The 13841-nt window shown below is 51.4% G+C and overlaps 1 protein-coding gene across 1 annotated transcript in view; it reads right to left on the bottom strand.

Annotated features, from left to right (window-relative positions):
• The window catches only part of TRABD2B (TraB domain containing 2B), a 225892-nt gene that overhangs the window by 22879 nt on the left and 189172 nt on the right, over positions 1-13841 (bottom strand). Inside the window, exons 3-4 of the mRNA XM_011926227.1 lie at positions 12857-13003; positions 5925-6099 (exon numbers count right to left, since the gene is read on the bottom strand). Of these exons, the coding sequence (XP_011781617.1) occupies positions 5925-6099; positions 12857-13003 (322 nt within the window). The remainder of the gene's footprint in view (positions 1-5924; positions 6100-12856; positions 13004-13841) is intronic.

The following is a 13841-nucleotide window of genomic DNA, read 5'->3' on the forward strand; positions in this document are numbered from 1 at the left end:
CTCTGATTATAGCATGCTGGAATGTTAGAGCTGTGCAACTTTAAAGTAACAGCATGTTAGGGTCAAGGATTTTGGAATGTCAGAAGTTAGAATTATACTCAGATTATAGCATGTGCTAGGGGCGGAGAGTGTGTGATAACCACTGGTTCTCACAGTTTGAAATGAATGGGCCCTAGAGTTTACCTGGTCCAACCCTGAGTCCGGCTCGTGTCTCCAACCCAGCTCCTCTAATTCCTACATTACTCATTCTAGTCCAGGAAAAAAGAATGCTAGATTTCTGGATGGCTGAACAAGTAAATATCCTGAGAAACCTGTTTCCCTGGAACCAAGGGTAAAATTGTAATTTTCTTCTAGTACATAAGACTGGACCTCCACCCCCGCAACTGGGCCTGGAGATACCTTGACTCAATGGAATGAACTTCATTCTGTGTGATTTGGTCCAGTATGTCCTCAGAAAACATCTCCTAAGTGTCAGCAATTCTGAGGCATATGCGCCCTGTCCTGGAGTAGTTTACATGCAATGGGATGATTGCTGAGCAGTGGGTGCTAGGATAAAATCAGCACACAGGCCTGGGTGACAGCATCCACATTTACACCCCAGCTGCTTGGTGCTGCTGGAGAAAATCTTACACCTGTGACTTGGCAGGTTCACGGGCCCTCATTGCCAGTCAGCATCCTCTGTGTTCCCAGCATTGACAGAGCAGATTTGTGGCCGGCGTGTGCCGTGATCTCAGCCCCCAGTAGACATCACAAATCATTCTGGGCCTTTTCTCTGCTGAGCTCCGATGTGATTTTATCATCTTATGCCATCACGTTCGAGGCGGCTGCTACCAATCAATCATAATGGCCCACAGGAGGAAACATCTTGAACTTCTTGTCCTGGTCAATTCTTCCGGCCAGTTTCTCTTATGTCAAAGAGTCTCACCTCTTCAAACCAAGAATCCTCCCTTCTCTCTCCTTTTCCTCTGTGGATGACTTCACCTTCTACTTCAGACAGTGGTGCTCTGATTAGAAGCCATCAGCTGAGAATTTTCTCCCTTTTCGCCTGCCAAATTACTTGCCTGCCAGCCTCCTCCCTCCTTCCCTTCAGTTACAAGTGAAGAGGTGTCTTCCTCCACCCAAGGCATCCTCCTCAACCCTGCACCCAAGCTCTGGTCCCCACCTTGCTGCCTTCTTGGAACCTCGGGCTTGTCATTGTTCCCCCCTCTCCTGTATCATCAGCCTCACCCATCCTAGAATATTCTCTTAATCACATTTCAAACATGCTCAATTCTTTCTCACTTGAATAAAAAAAAGGTGGGTGAGTGGGGAGAACAATGCAATTACCAGCTTTTCATTTTGCCAAGTAAAGACTTTGAGACTCTTATCTGCCTCCCACTATCATCTTTTTAATTTTCTTAAGTAAGGAATATTTTAACTTCAAACACCAGTTGAAAGGAGATAATGTCAGAATATAAACCTGTAAATGGAATACATTTAGCTAATAAAGAATTCACCACCTTGTACTTATTTTTCTGTTAATTATAGGCCAGAGGATCTACAAGCAAGTGGAGTAGAAAATCTTGGGGGGCTCTTAAGGCTCAGCCTGTCCAGCTACAGGAGCCCAGCAGACAGAAAATGAGCTTTCTCTCTCCTCTGGCTGACACGCCTTTCCATGGCCACAGCCTGGCTCCTTCCAGAACGTCTGGGCTTGCACACTGGCCACAGCCACCTCCTGTATAGGGAGGGCTTATTTGGGCCCCTCAGCATCACCCAGGCCTGCTTAAGGTTGTCACACGTTTGCACTCCACCTGCCCCGAACTGCAGAGTAACCTCCAGAAGAGGTCACACAGTGCCAGGTTGCAGAAACATCACAGATGCTAAGAGTATTTCATAAGACACACCAGCTAAACAGGCACTTGTTTCCACAAAATCATCAACACTTTTGTACATATACAGCAAGGGCACCACATGCAAGGGAGATGCCACACCTGGGACTCAAGAGGCCAGGGTTCACATTGCAGGTCTGCCTCCATGGCCTTGAGGAAATCGTTCATCTTCCGTGAGCCTTTGTTTTCATCTGCAAAATGAGTATCATAAAACCTATCTCGTGGTGTTATGTAATCAGAGAGCCTGGAATGGTGGCTGGCACATAGTAGCGGCTTTTATGATAAGAACCCTTCCACCATGGAAGAGCGCTTTAATACTGTGTTCTAGAATGAGTGTATGTAGCACAATCCCATGAAGCAGGTGTATTGTCCCAGTTTTACAGATGAGGGACTGAAGCCCTTGGAGGTGAAATGGCTTTCCTAGCATCTCTTAGTTCACAGTGGCAGAGCCATACTTTACAGCCAGGCCTCCTGACCCCAAAGCTCTTACCCTTTGCACTGAAGCCCCCTCAGAGCAGAAGAGAGGAGAAGCCAGATTGCTGTCAGCACTGGAAATCCCTGTCTGTCCTCGCAGGCTCTCAGGGCAGGATTCTGGAGCTGGGCTGGGCCAGGGTTGGGCCAGGGTTGGGTCCTAACAAGCACTGGAGGGGCCAGGCAGGCGAAGGCTCAATCTCTCACCTTCTCATGCTTGGCCCCATCCAGACTCTAGAACCACAGAGCTTTCAGGAACTTCAGCTGGATACTAAGGCTGGGACTGTCGTGGAATGACAAAAGAGCCCCCAGCAGGGGCCTGGCTCGGACACCTGGCAAGGCTGGGTTGGGGGGTCACCGGTGTGTCTTATAATTATGTTTCTATTTCCTGAGACATTTCTTAGAGGCACCCATGGACTCTAGGCTTGAGAGACATTTGCATGAGCAGACACATGCCTGGGAGATGGATAGGTGCGTTCCTGGTAGTATAGACCCTTCCTACATCCCATAGCCTTGGGGGTCTTATGGGTTCTTTGGGACTTGGCAGGTGATGGGCTGCAAGAGCCCAGCTGAGTCCCAGGGTCCCCACTGTAAGGGCAGCCCTGGGACAGAACTGCAGGGGCCCCCAGGTGAGTGGGTGAGGAGTGGAGCGGGTATGTCTTCAGGTCGCACTCCACCAAGAGAGTGCTTAGTCCCAGCTCTGCATATAAGCTAGCCCGTCACTGGATGTAGGACTCAGAAATTACATGATCATAAGAATGTAACGACGCCGGAGTGGACTTCCCTCACCACAGCTTTCGTGCGGACGTGTTCCATGCCAATGCGCTGACTCTGTAACAGGCCCGCGGGGCTGGCTCAGTGTCCCGCACACAAAAACAGAGCCCTTGGATCATAGATCCTGGGCCTGGGGTACAGTTCTGGCTTGTCCTGGACTTTCTGGAGGCTTTGCTCATGTCTCTGTTCTCTGTGGACCTCAGTTTTCCCACAGCTAGGATGAGGTGGGCAGCTCAAGCTCAGAGGCTCTGTCCAGCTTGGAAATTCTTGGGTGGAAAGGAGATTTGCTGTGCAGAGTAGGCCATTTGCTCCTGGCATGGCTGAGGCAGGAGAAGTGGCAACTGCCAGCAGGATCTGCATGTGGCTTCAGATCTGTTGTTTCTGGAGAGTGGATTCATGAGAGTGGAGGCGAGTCTCCCTTTGCCCTGACTTTACTGCTGGCCTATCCTTACAAATTCACCAGCCCAGAGGAGACCAGGATGGAAGACCCTGGTCAACGTTCATTTCTTCACTCATTCATTCTTTCATTCACTCAGCAAGCTCAAAACCTATTACACGCTACCAAGACACAGTGATGACTAAGTGGTGCCCCACATCTGAGGCAAGCATGGCAGACAAAGCCAGCACCATTCACTGACCACAGTGTGGGGAGTAGTACAGAGGCAAGGGGGAGGGGAGGAGGCTGGGCTGGGATAGTGCCAGTGGACACGGACAGAGTGGATGTGTGTGAGGTCTTTCTGGTGGCCTGTCAACAGGATTGACTGGGGACTGACTACATTTTGGAGATGGGAGAAGCTGGCATTGGGCATGACGCCTGTGTGCTGGCCTGGTGCTGGGGTGGAACTCTGTGTCCCCACAGACCTAGGGTTTCAGGAAAAAGAGGTTAGTGTCCACGGCTGCCCTCACTGCTGTGATTTTCACTGTTAGACTTTCCTGCTTTCTCGCTCACAGACAGAGCTGGTGGTAGCTACCCCCAGCCCTGGGAGACTCTGCTCCTGGGTCCTGCGCAGGCAGGACTACTTAGGTGGGGTGTGTGGAATGAGGGCCCCTCACTGACTGCACTCTCTGGGGGCTCCCCCTAGGCCTGGGGAGGAGCCTGGGAGCTGGACGACTCAGGGTGGTTCCCCATTTGGAGTCTACTGGGGGCTGTCCCAGAGCAGGATGCACTGCCCTGATGTCTATAGGAGGGAGGGAGGACGAGGCAGTCGGATGGTGGGGGAGCGGGAGGGGGCTCTTCCCTGCACAGTCCTCAAAGCTGTCCTGACTCACGCCGAGCTCCCAACTGGTGCCCTGCGGCTGGAGAGTGGCTTACCCTCTCCATGCTGCCAGTCAAGGTCTTGCTCCTGCCTCTAGACCCCCTACAGGAATCCCTCCCTTCTCTAAAACCCATGGCTGAATAGCTCTGGAATCCTAGATGGCCCAAGTGAGTCCGGCTCCTCCTGTTCAGATGAGTAAACCGAGGCTGCAAGAGGGAAAGAGACTTGCTGGAGGCCACAACAGGCCATGGCCGAGATCCCGTGTGAACCCAGAACTCTTTCTGCCTAGCTGCTGTGCCTTAAAGGGGCTTTCCCAGGAGGACTGTATCTACTTCTGAGCCCCTCCCCTATGTCTCTACTACATGAGGGCTGCAAAGGAGGGACGAGGCCTAGCAGATGTGCCCCAGCTCTTGCCCTTAGGGGTGAATGTTCAAACAGTGGACATATCCTATTACAAAACCAGGGCATCCACAAGGGCCCTTGTAGGTTAGACTGCTCGCCATGGAGGGTGGCATGAGGGTGGCAGGAGGGGAAGGGAACACAGCGGCACCAGGTGTGGTAAGCATGTCCAGGAGCCATCTCATTAATTCTCAAAATGCAGGAAGTGAGTTCTGGCAACCCAAATTGTGGGTAACATGAGCAAGCAATAAATGTCTGTTGCTGTAAGTTACTGAGCAAAAGCTGGTTAGTAACAGGAGGCAAACACAGTATCCTGGTCCCAATGTAAACAAGTGTTACTGGCAGGGACAGCCATATAGAAGGGAACGAAGAGTGTGGGAGGAGAGGAAAAATGAAAGGAAAAGGAACACGGAGAGAAATGCTAAGTGAGCCCTGCACCTGAACACCTGGACTCCCCTTTGCACAAGGAGGCCTGGTCCCCCAGAAGAAAGCATCAAGTTCATGGTTCCACATGTGACGATCACACTTACACCCAGTATCATCATCATGATGATGATCATTGCAGCTGCCTTTTTGAGTTCCTACTATGTGGCAGGTTGTTTTTAAAATATCATCACTAATCTTTACAACTATTCTACAAAGTAGATATTTTCAGTTCATCAAATATTGCTATCACTGCCCATTTATATACTAAAGAACTGAGTCTTTGAGAAGGTACCAGCCAAGGTGATGTGGTTGGGCTGGGATCTGGAGCCAGGACTGTGGGATGCCAGAGCCAGCCTCTCCCTCTGGGGCCACATGGGCTTCACAGCCTTGCCCCTGGCTCTGTGGGTGGGCCTGAGGCTGGGCTGGGCAGTGGGAGCTGGCTTTAGTTCTGGGCTCTCACATGGCTGCCTGGGGCATGAAGGCACCACAGAAATTATCTTGGCCATGGCAGGGGTCATCATTCCCCTTTCCCATGGGGACCATTATGGAAGAACCCTTGACCCAACTCAGGAGAACTGCTTTGGGTCCCGGTGCTGCTGCTAAGCACTGTGTGGCTTTTCCTGCCCCATCCTGGGCCTCAACTTCTCCCTCGATGAAGTAAAGGTTAGGGGAGAGCCAAGCAAATCTCCTAGGATTCTGCAAACAATCCCTTCCCCACACTGGCCCAAACCTGCTCCGAAGGCAAAGAAGCAGATCTTGTCCTCGTTCTCCCGTAGAAGCGCCATGACCCTCTTCCCCATGCGCTCATTCCTCTTGTAGATGAGCTCCTGGCGGAAGTAGCTGTCAATCTCCTGGGCCGTCACCTGCTCGTGTGGCGGGAGGGTGGTGTTGATAAAGTTGGGCAGCTGCAAAGGCAAGACAGAGGCTGCCTTCAGTTTTTTTTTTTTTTGGATAAAGGGTCTTACTGTCACCCAGGTTGGAGTGCAGTGGCTCACTGCAGCCTCAACTCTCTGGCTCAAGCCATCCTCCTACCTCAGCCTCCCAAATACGTATGCACCACCATGACCAGCTAATTTTTAAACATTTTGTAGAGATGGAATCCCACTATGTTGCCCTGGCCGATCTCAAACTCCTCCTGGCTCAAGCAATCCTCCCGCTTTGACCTCGCAAAGTGCTGGGATGATAGGCATGAGCCACTGTGCATGACCTGCTGTCTGTTCTTTATGGAGCAAGGTGGACTTAGGATAAATATGCACAGCCCCAGTGGGGCCAGGCAACTTCCTTTTATGCAGACCCTACAGTGGGCTACATGTTTTGTACATGTTTCTCATCAATTCCAAAATCCTCTCAGATAAGCATTGTTATTCCAGTTTTACAGATGAAGCAAGCAAGTGTGGAAACAATCCAGGGATGTGCAGAGTTGCACAACTAGTGAATTGGCAGCGCCAGGACACGGCCCAGCTGCTAGGCTTCCACATGTGTTGGTCTGCCTCGTGTCTCTGCCCTGTTTAACCTCAGCAGATGCTGAGGTCTGGGGAGGCTGGCACCGTGCTCATCTTGTTAACTGCTCTCACTTCACCACCGAGCCCAGTGCTGGCAAGTACAAGGAATTTAGTTCAGCAAGAGGATGTGCAGGGTCAGTTGAGCTGCCTAGTACAGCAGGAAGGCCACTGAGTACAAGATTAGGCTCACCCCCTGTTCTGATGCTGTGTGGCACTGGGTAAGTTACTTAACTTTTCCGAGTCCCAGCTTTGTCAGTTGTAAGATGAAACTGATGATACTGTGTGGATTCAGTAAGAGAATGGGGGCTGTCATGGGCTGCATTCAGCACATGCCACCTTACAGAGATGAGAGAAGGGATCATCACTTTTGATTTTCCCAATGCCTGAGCCACCATCTGCTGCCACCACTAACTCCCCATCCCTGCACCACCACTTTCCAGGACATAATGCAAACGCCTCCATCCATTTTTGAATACCTCAACCCCAGGACCACGGCTTCCCCCATGTTGGTTTGCTCAACAACCTAGCTTGGAGCTGCCTAGGTGTTTCGCCATCACGCCACGCTATACGCCCAGCCACATGGCCTGGGAACAGCATTAACAGGGTCTTGAACTAGGCAGAGAGCTGTCTGGGTTCAGGGACAGAGCTTTTGTCATTCCTGGCCCCCAACACCCAGCACAAAGAAGGTACCCAGATTCCTTGAACCTTGAACTTAAAGTTGTGCTGTCCCTTTCTGACCACAGTTGCCCCACTGTGTTCTTCTATTCCCAACATTTTGTCTTTCCAAGCTGGATAACAGTCCCAGGTGCTCCTGCACTGTCTCCTCCAATATGTGCATGGGGCTGTTGAGGAAATTGAGGTAGGGAGTCAGAACATACTCTCTCTTTCCTCACAACCTGTCAATGTCATTCCAACCTCCAAGCTCCTGCTCACAGGATGGTTTCCACCTGATGTCCCCTCTTCCACTTCTCTATCTTCACCTACCCAGGCCCAAAGCACAAGATACCAGACCTTGCAAACTGAAGGGTGAGGTGGATGGAGAGCCTGGCATGAGGAGGTAAATTTCCTACAGGTGTAAGTCCCCAAATGGTCCTGCAGCCTAGCCACATGGCTTCTAGAGCCACTGCAGTGTTGTCAACACTCCTTCTGAGGAAAATGGAGTAAATGGAGGCTGAGCCCTAAAGGACTCTAAGGAGGCTAGGATATTTGCCTCTGCTATCTGCTGGCTAAGGCCTAGTGTCTTCCCCAGAGTGAGAGGAGAGGTAAAGGTACATGCACCTTGGGGCTTCTCTGCCAGAAAGGCCTGACTCACTGCTCTGGCATGAACAAGACAATAACATGGCTGATGTCTCCTAACCTTGTGCAGTGTGCAACCTGGATAGCTGTAGACAGCAGTCTTGCTAGTGCCCAATCAGAGTTGGCAATGGTATTCTTACTCCCCCACATAACCCCTTTGAAAGTGATGATTGAAAACTCTAACACAACAGGGCATGCTTGAACTTGATGCAGCTATGGGGAACACTGAAGGCTTCTGAATGGGGAGAAGTGCAGAGAGCCCATGGGGAGGAGTTATTTCTGGAAATACGACTCTCACAGGTTCTCCCCGTTCTTTAGGTATGGAAAATAATGTGAAAACTATGTTGTACCACCAAATAAGTATTTGTCCAATCAGTGAATGAATGAGTGAGCTGAGGGGCCTTAGAAGTATGGGGTTATGAACGTAGGGCCTGAAGTCAGACAGTGAGGACAACTTGGGTTGGAATCCCTCTTTTGCAGCTTACTAGCTGAGTGGTCTCTCTAGAACCAAAAAGTGACTTGGCCTCTCTGAGACTAAGTTTCCATATTGATAACAGGGGGTAACACACATTATTGTAGGGATTAAATGATTGAGTTTTGGAAAGTGCTTACTGAGCAGTGTGCCTGGCACAAGGGAAGTCCTGAATCAATGTCAGCTATTATGCAACTGGCCTGGGGATGGAACTGGCTTCATCACCTTTCCCAGTGAAGGGTGGCCTTGGGCAGAGGGTAAAGATGAAGATGACAAATAAATGGCTCTGAACCATCGGAGAGTACCACGAAGGCAGCAGTCCACTTCCCCTCTCCTTCCAAGGGTCCCTGGAACCTGAACACATGTCCAGCCCCTCCTCCTATGCTTCCTGACCACAAATGTGCATGTGCACAAAGATGATTCCCCATTTGTTAATTGGGGAGTCAAAAAAATTAACAAGGACAAGAACCCAAAAGTGAAAGTTTAAAGCCATGAAGGAATTGGGCTAGCTCCCCAGGCTCCCAGGGCTGGCCAGCCACTGGCCGGCATTCTCTGCATGTTTCATGCGGATGGGCCTTGGCTCCATGCCAAGGATGAGGCCTGGGTTTGGGCCAGGGCTGGAATGGAAGCAAATTAATGATGTCATTATACTTGTTGAGGGCCTTAAATCTTCTATAACAAGTTTAAGTGCATGATGCACAATAACATTTTAAAGAGGACATGTGAGGTCTCCAGGGATGGGGTGATGAGGCAATTGGTTGGACAGGGCTGGGGTGGGGCTGTGAGGAATGAGTTCAGTGTAGTCTTCCCTGACACATGAACCACATCAGGTCTAATGGTCAAATGCTCAGGTCTGCGGACACCACCTACTGAAACTCTGCACCCCTTCCCTGTAGCCCATCCATCCAACAGACACCTGGTAGGAACTTCCATGAGCCGGGCCCTGTGTTGGGCTAGGGGTCCTGAGAGTTTCCTCAGACTGGGTCTGCTGCTCTCGATGAGGCTCACAGTTTGATGGAGGAGTCACATATGCACACAAGAACATCGATGGATATGTGCTTTGAGAGGACAACGAGGAATGAGTGAGCCCAGAGGAGGCACCTAATAGGGTAACCACGTGTCTTAGTTTGACCAGAACAGTCCAGGTCGATGATTATTTTGATCTTGAAGTGTATCCGACTCTCAAAATTATCTGGGTTTGGACAACAAATGCATGCAGCAACACTACACCTAAGGCAGTCTTGAGGCTCAGGCCAGGCTTCCAAGGGGAAGGCCTTTGGATCATCCTGCTGTGGCTAGGCATTAACAGTGCCAGCGGCCTGGGGGCTGCAGAGGCCAGGGATGCAGCCATTGCTGCAGGTGGGGACAGTGCAGCCAGGATGCAGGCCAAGGGTGAGGTGCCCCTGCCCCCTGTCCCAGTGTTATCCACCCAGGCCTGTACCTGTCCTGCCCTGGCCTCCAGATGTTGCTTCCTCATCCTCCATGTTATAGCCAGAGGCATCTTTCTGACCACATTGCTCTCTGGCTTGCACTCTCCACCCTTCAGCATCCTCTCTTTACCCCCATCTAGGGGACTCTACTGCCAAGCCTGGTTCTCATATCACCTTCTCCCTGAAGCCTTCAGGCAAAGGGATTGTGGCCCCACAGCCTCCATATCCTCAGTGCCCTGCAGATTTCAAGGCCCCCAGCTACAGACACAGCCTTATCTTCACCAGATCCATATCCTCAGTGCCCTGCAGATTTCAAGGCCCCCAGCTACAGACACAGCCTTATCTTCACCAGATCCCCGTGGGGACTGGATTCAGCCTTGCTGCCCTGACACCAGGTTTTTCTGCACCTTGGGGTGGGGTTGCCTAGTCTCTCCTCAAGCGACTAGATTCTATCTGTGCATCCCTGGGGGCAGCCTGGGCTGCTCTTCGAATCCAGGTGGCCCAATCCAGCCACGCTCTGTCCCACTTCAAGCACGGGAACTGTTGGGAGACCTCTGAGGCAGTTGCACTTGCCAAAGACAAATCAGTGGTCTGGACTCAAGCTCAAAGAAAATCTGAACTTGCCTTCTCCCGAGGTCACCTCATGCCTCCGTTTCTCAGCTTAGGGTCAGCCACAGTCTGGCCAGCACCCTGTCCTGCACACTCCCGCCCTCCTGGCCACATCATGGCCAGACCATTCCAAGTCATGACCAGGGCCTCCTTTGCCATAGAGCTCCCTGGACTCACAGGGTCTCCCTCAGCAGATGAAGCAGGGTGGGCCTGGCCATGAAAGGGGTCAGTCGTAGTGAGATTCCTAAGAGCCTCGTGGTGTCAGGGTTCTTCTCTCCACCCTCACTTCTCTGCCACTGAGTCAGAGCTCTCGGACCCTTAATGTCCTGTGGCAAAGTCTCCAGTTCCTTCCTCTTTCATTCTCTATGCTGCAGCAAGGGACGCCACATGCCTACATTTGCTCAGATGACAGTCACTCACTGACATATGCTCTGTGCCAGGCCTAAGCTGGGCAAAGGGGACTGAGGCAGGGAGCACACCATCACCCTCAGGAGTTCCTGGTCTTGTGGGGGCAAGTACTGATGGAACACCACAGCCCGGCCCGGCTCTGTCTGCAGGCTACACTCTCAGCACCCCTCTCCTATTCTCCTCTCGCCTCTGGCTCACTGGTGCATGGTTTCCTCTGCTGGAACATTATTCCCCACCTTGTCTGTGGCCAGCTCAGGTTCTTACATGCCCTCTCATCTTGCAAATATCTTTCCTTCTCTCCTCAGTCCCAGGCCCTACCCACAAGCCCATCTAAATCAGCCGTTCCTTCCACAGGCTCCAAATGCTTCCTCTACTCCATACTCACAGCAAGGATTACACTTTGGTGCAATTCATTCTTGAATCTCCCCATCTTCCCTATGTGACTGTAAGCCCCTTTTCATAGCACTATGTCTAGTATTTATAAACTATTTCATTCATTCATTCATTCATTCATTTATTCGGCAAAGGTTTACTGAGTCCAGCTCTGGGCCAGGGGCTGCTCCAGCCAGTTGAGATAAATCCATGAATAAAACAGACCAAACTCCCTGCCCTCATGGAGCTTATGTTCTAGTAAGGAGAGCAACCAATAAATAGTCACTAATCAATGAATCAAGTAGATAGTGTGTGAGAGGATGGCAAAGGCCATGGGGAAAAAAAGTGGAGCATAATAAAGAGGGTGAGAGTGTGGGAATGCAGGCCAGGTTGCAATTCTGAGTGGGGTGGTTGGAGCCAGCCTCACTGAGATGATGAGATTTTAGTTAAGTGCTGCAGGCAGAGAGGGAGGGAGCCATGGTCATACCTGGGAGAGGCATTCGGCAGAGGGAGCAGCCAGTGCAAAGGCAGAAGCTGGTGAGGTGGGTTCACAGACCAGCCAGAAGGCCCATGCAGCCTAAGTGGTGTGCAGGAGGGGAGAGCAGAAAGTGTCAGGGTAGGGAGAGAGCATGGGGACCATGTAGGCCCTTGTAGAGACTCTGGCTTTCACCTTGATAAAAATGGGAAGTCCATGCAATGTCCTGAGCAGGGAAGTGGCGCGTTCTGCCTAATCCAACAGCTTCTGGAATGAGCAGGTATTCCAGCACCGTGACAGAGGAGGCACAAGGGCCTAGCGGCGCCTGGGAGAACGCCTGACCCTATCTAGGGCTCAGGAAGGTTTCTCAGGAGGTGACATATGACTATGACCAAGTGGGAGGAACCCTGGAGGAGAAAGGAGCCTGAACAAAGGCCTGGAAGCTTGAAAAGACAAGCTTCTAGAAAGAGTTGCAAGTTCCACAGTCAGCAGAGCAAGGTCTTTAGGATGGGGGACCTGGGCTGTGACAAGGCCAGCAGAGGGCACGTTGTAAGGTCCTTGAATGCTGGAGGAAGCATCTTGGAATTCACCCTGAGAGCAACGAATGGGGAGGCATGGTGGAGTCTGAGCAGGGGTGAGCCATGCTTAGCTCCTTGGGCTCTACTTGCTGCCCGACCAGCTGGTGACAATCTTTCCTCTAAGACTCAAATCAAAGCAGAATGCTCTGGGCTGGACTCAAGTCCAAGCTCTGAATAACTGTGGGCTTTTCCTTCCCTGGAACTTAATTTTCCCAGATGTAGAACTGAACTTCTCAGAGGCCTCCCTGGTCTCACAAGCTAAGTTTCCAGGGTCCAGGCCCCAGGGTCACATAGAGCTGGCTCAAGTTGCTGCTCTTGGTAACTTAAAACTCCCAAAACTCATAAGCTGTGTGGCCTTGGACAAATCTCTTCTCATTTCTGAGCCTCAATTTCCCTATTTATAAAAGGGGGATAACAATAGCTCCTTCCTGCCACGGCTGGAGAGAAGATTACCTATGCCTGGCATGTAGTAGGGATCTAATAAATGCCAGGTATCCAGGTCTTTGGAGAGAAGCCTCACCTGGGATGTGTCGTGGTTGAAGATGACTGCGCTGAGGTCTCCGCAGTTGTAGTGCTTGATGAGGTCCTCCGTGGTGTAGGAGGCCTGCAGGCTCCCAGCCCGCACACTCTCCTGCTGCAGCAGGGTTTGGTTCAGGGCAAACAGCACCTGGGCCGAGGAAAGAGAGAGGAATGAGGGCTGTGCTCAGGGACCCTGGCGGAGCTCTAGGACTGGCCTCCTCCCTCTGGACTTCAGAGCAATAGGCCTGAAACAGAGAAGGTGTGTGGGGCCGGCACCAGCTGGCTCAGGCTGCGTGTTTCCAGTTTCTGTTCCTGCCTCACGTCTCTGAGCACGTTCAGCCTGCTCTCACCTCCAGCCCTTTGCCCATACCCAGAGCAGGGTCCCCACTCCTGCTCTGGGTCTCAATATCTTATTAAAGACGCAGCAAAATGAGAACCCAACTTGTGTCTGGGTTTTGGAATGACGGGTGAGTTTTTCTTTTGACTCCTTTGTGTTCCTGTGCTTAAAAGTGCTCTAGAATGAGCATGAACTAATTTTGTAATCAAGAGCATCCTGCAAACAAAGCAAAAGGACAAAAACAAAATGCCTGGTTGGATCTCAAGGCCCAACCTAAAGGCCATCTGCCCTGGAAGCCTCCCTCACCTAGGGAAAGGCCTGAGGAGCTGGGTCCCTGAGCATCTGATCTATCCTTGTATTCAGCATGCAGGTCCTCAATCTCCTCTGTCCTCTGGGCCACCATGCCTGTGACCAGCCACCTGTGGGTGTCAGGAACACTTGGAGTGCTAGACAAAATGTCAGATGCCCAGACCTCGCCTTCTGGGGTCAGAGGCTCTGTACTTTTAACAGGATCCCTGCACACTTCCTAAGCAGTCTGAGGATCATGGCTCTAATGGAACACGACCTGCTCATTTTAGATGGAGACACTGAGTCCCAGGGAAGGGAAGGGAAAGGAAGGGAAGGGAAGGGGAGGGGAGGGGAGAGGAGG

Source organism: Colobus angolensis, unplaced genomic scaffold (genome assembly GCF_000951035.1).
Source record: "Colobus angolensis palliatus isolate OR3802 unplaced genomic scaffold, Cang.pa_1.0 Scaffold68, whole genome shotgun sequence".
In the NCBI taxonomy this organism is placed as follows: Eukaryota; Metazoa; Chordata; class Mammalia; order Primates; family Cercopithecidae; genus Colobus; species Colobus angolensis.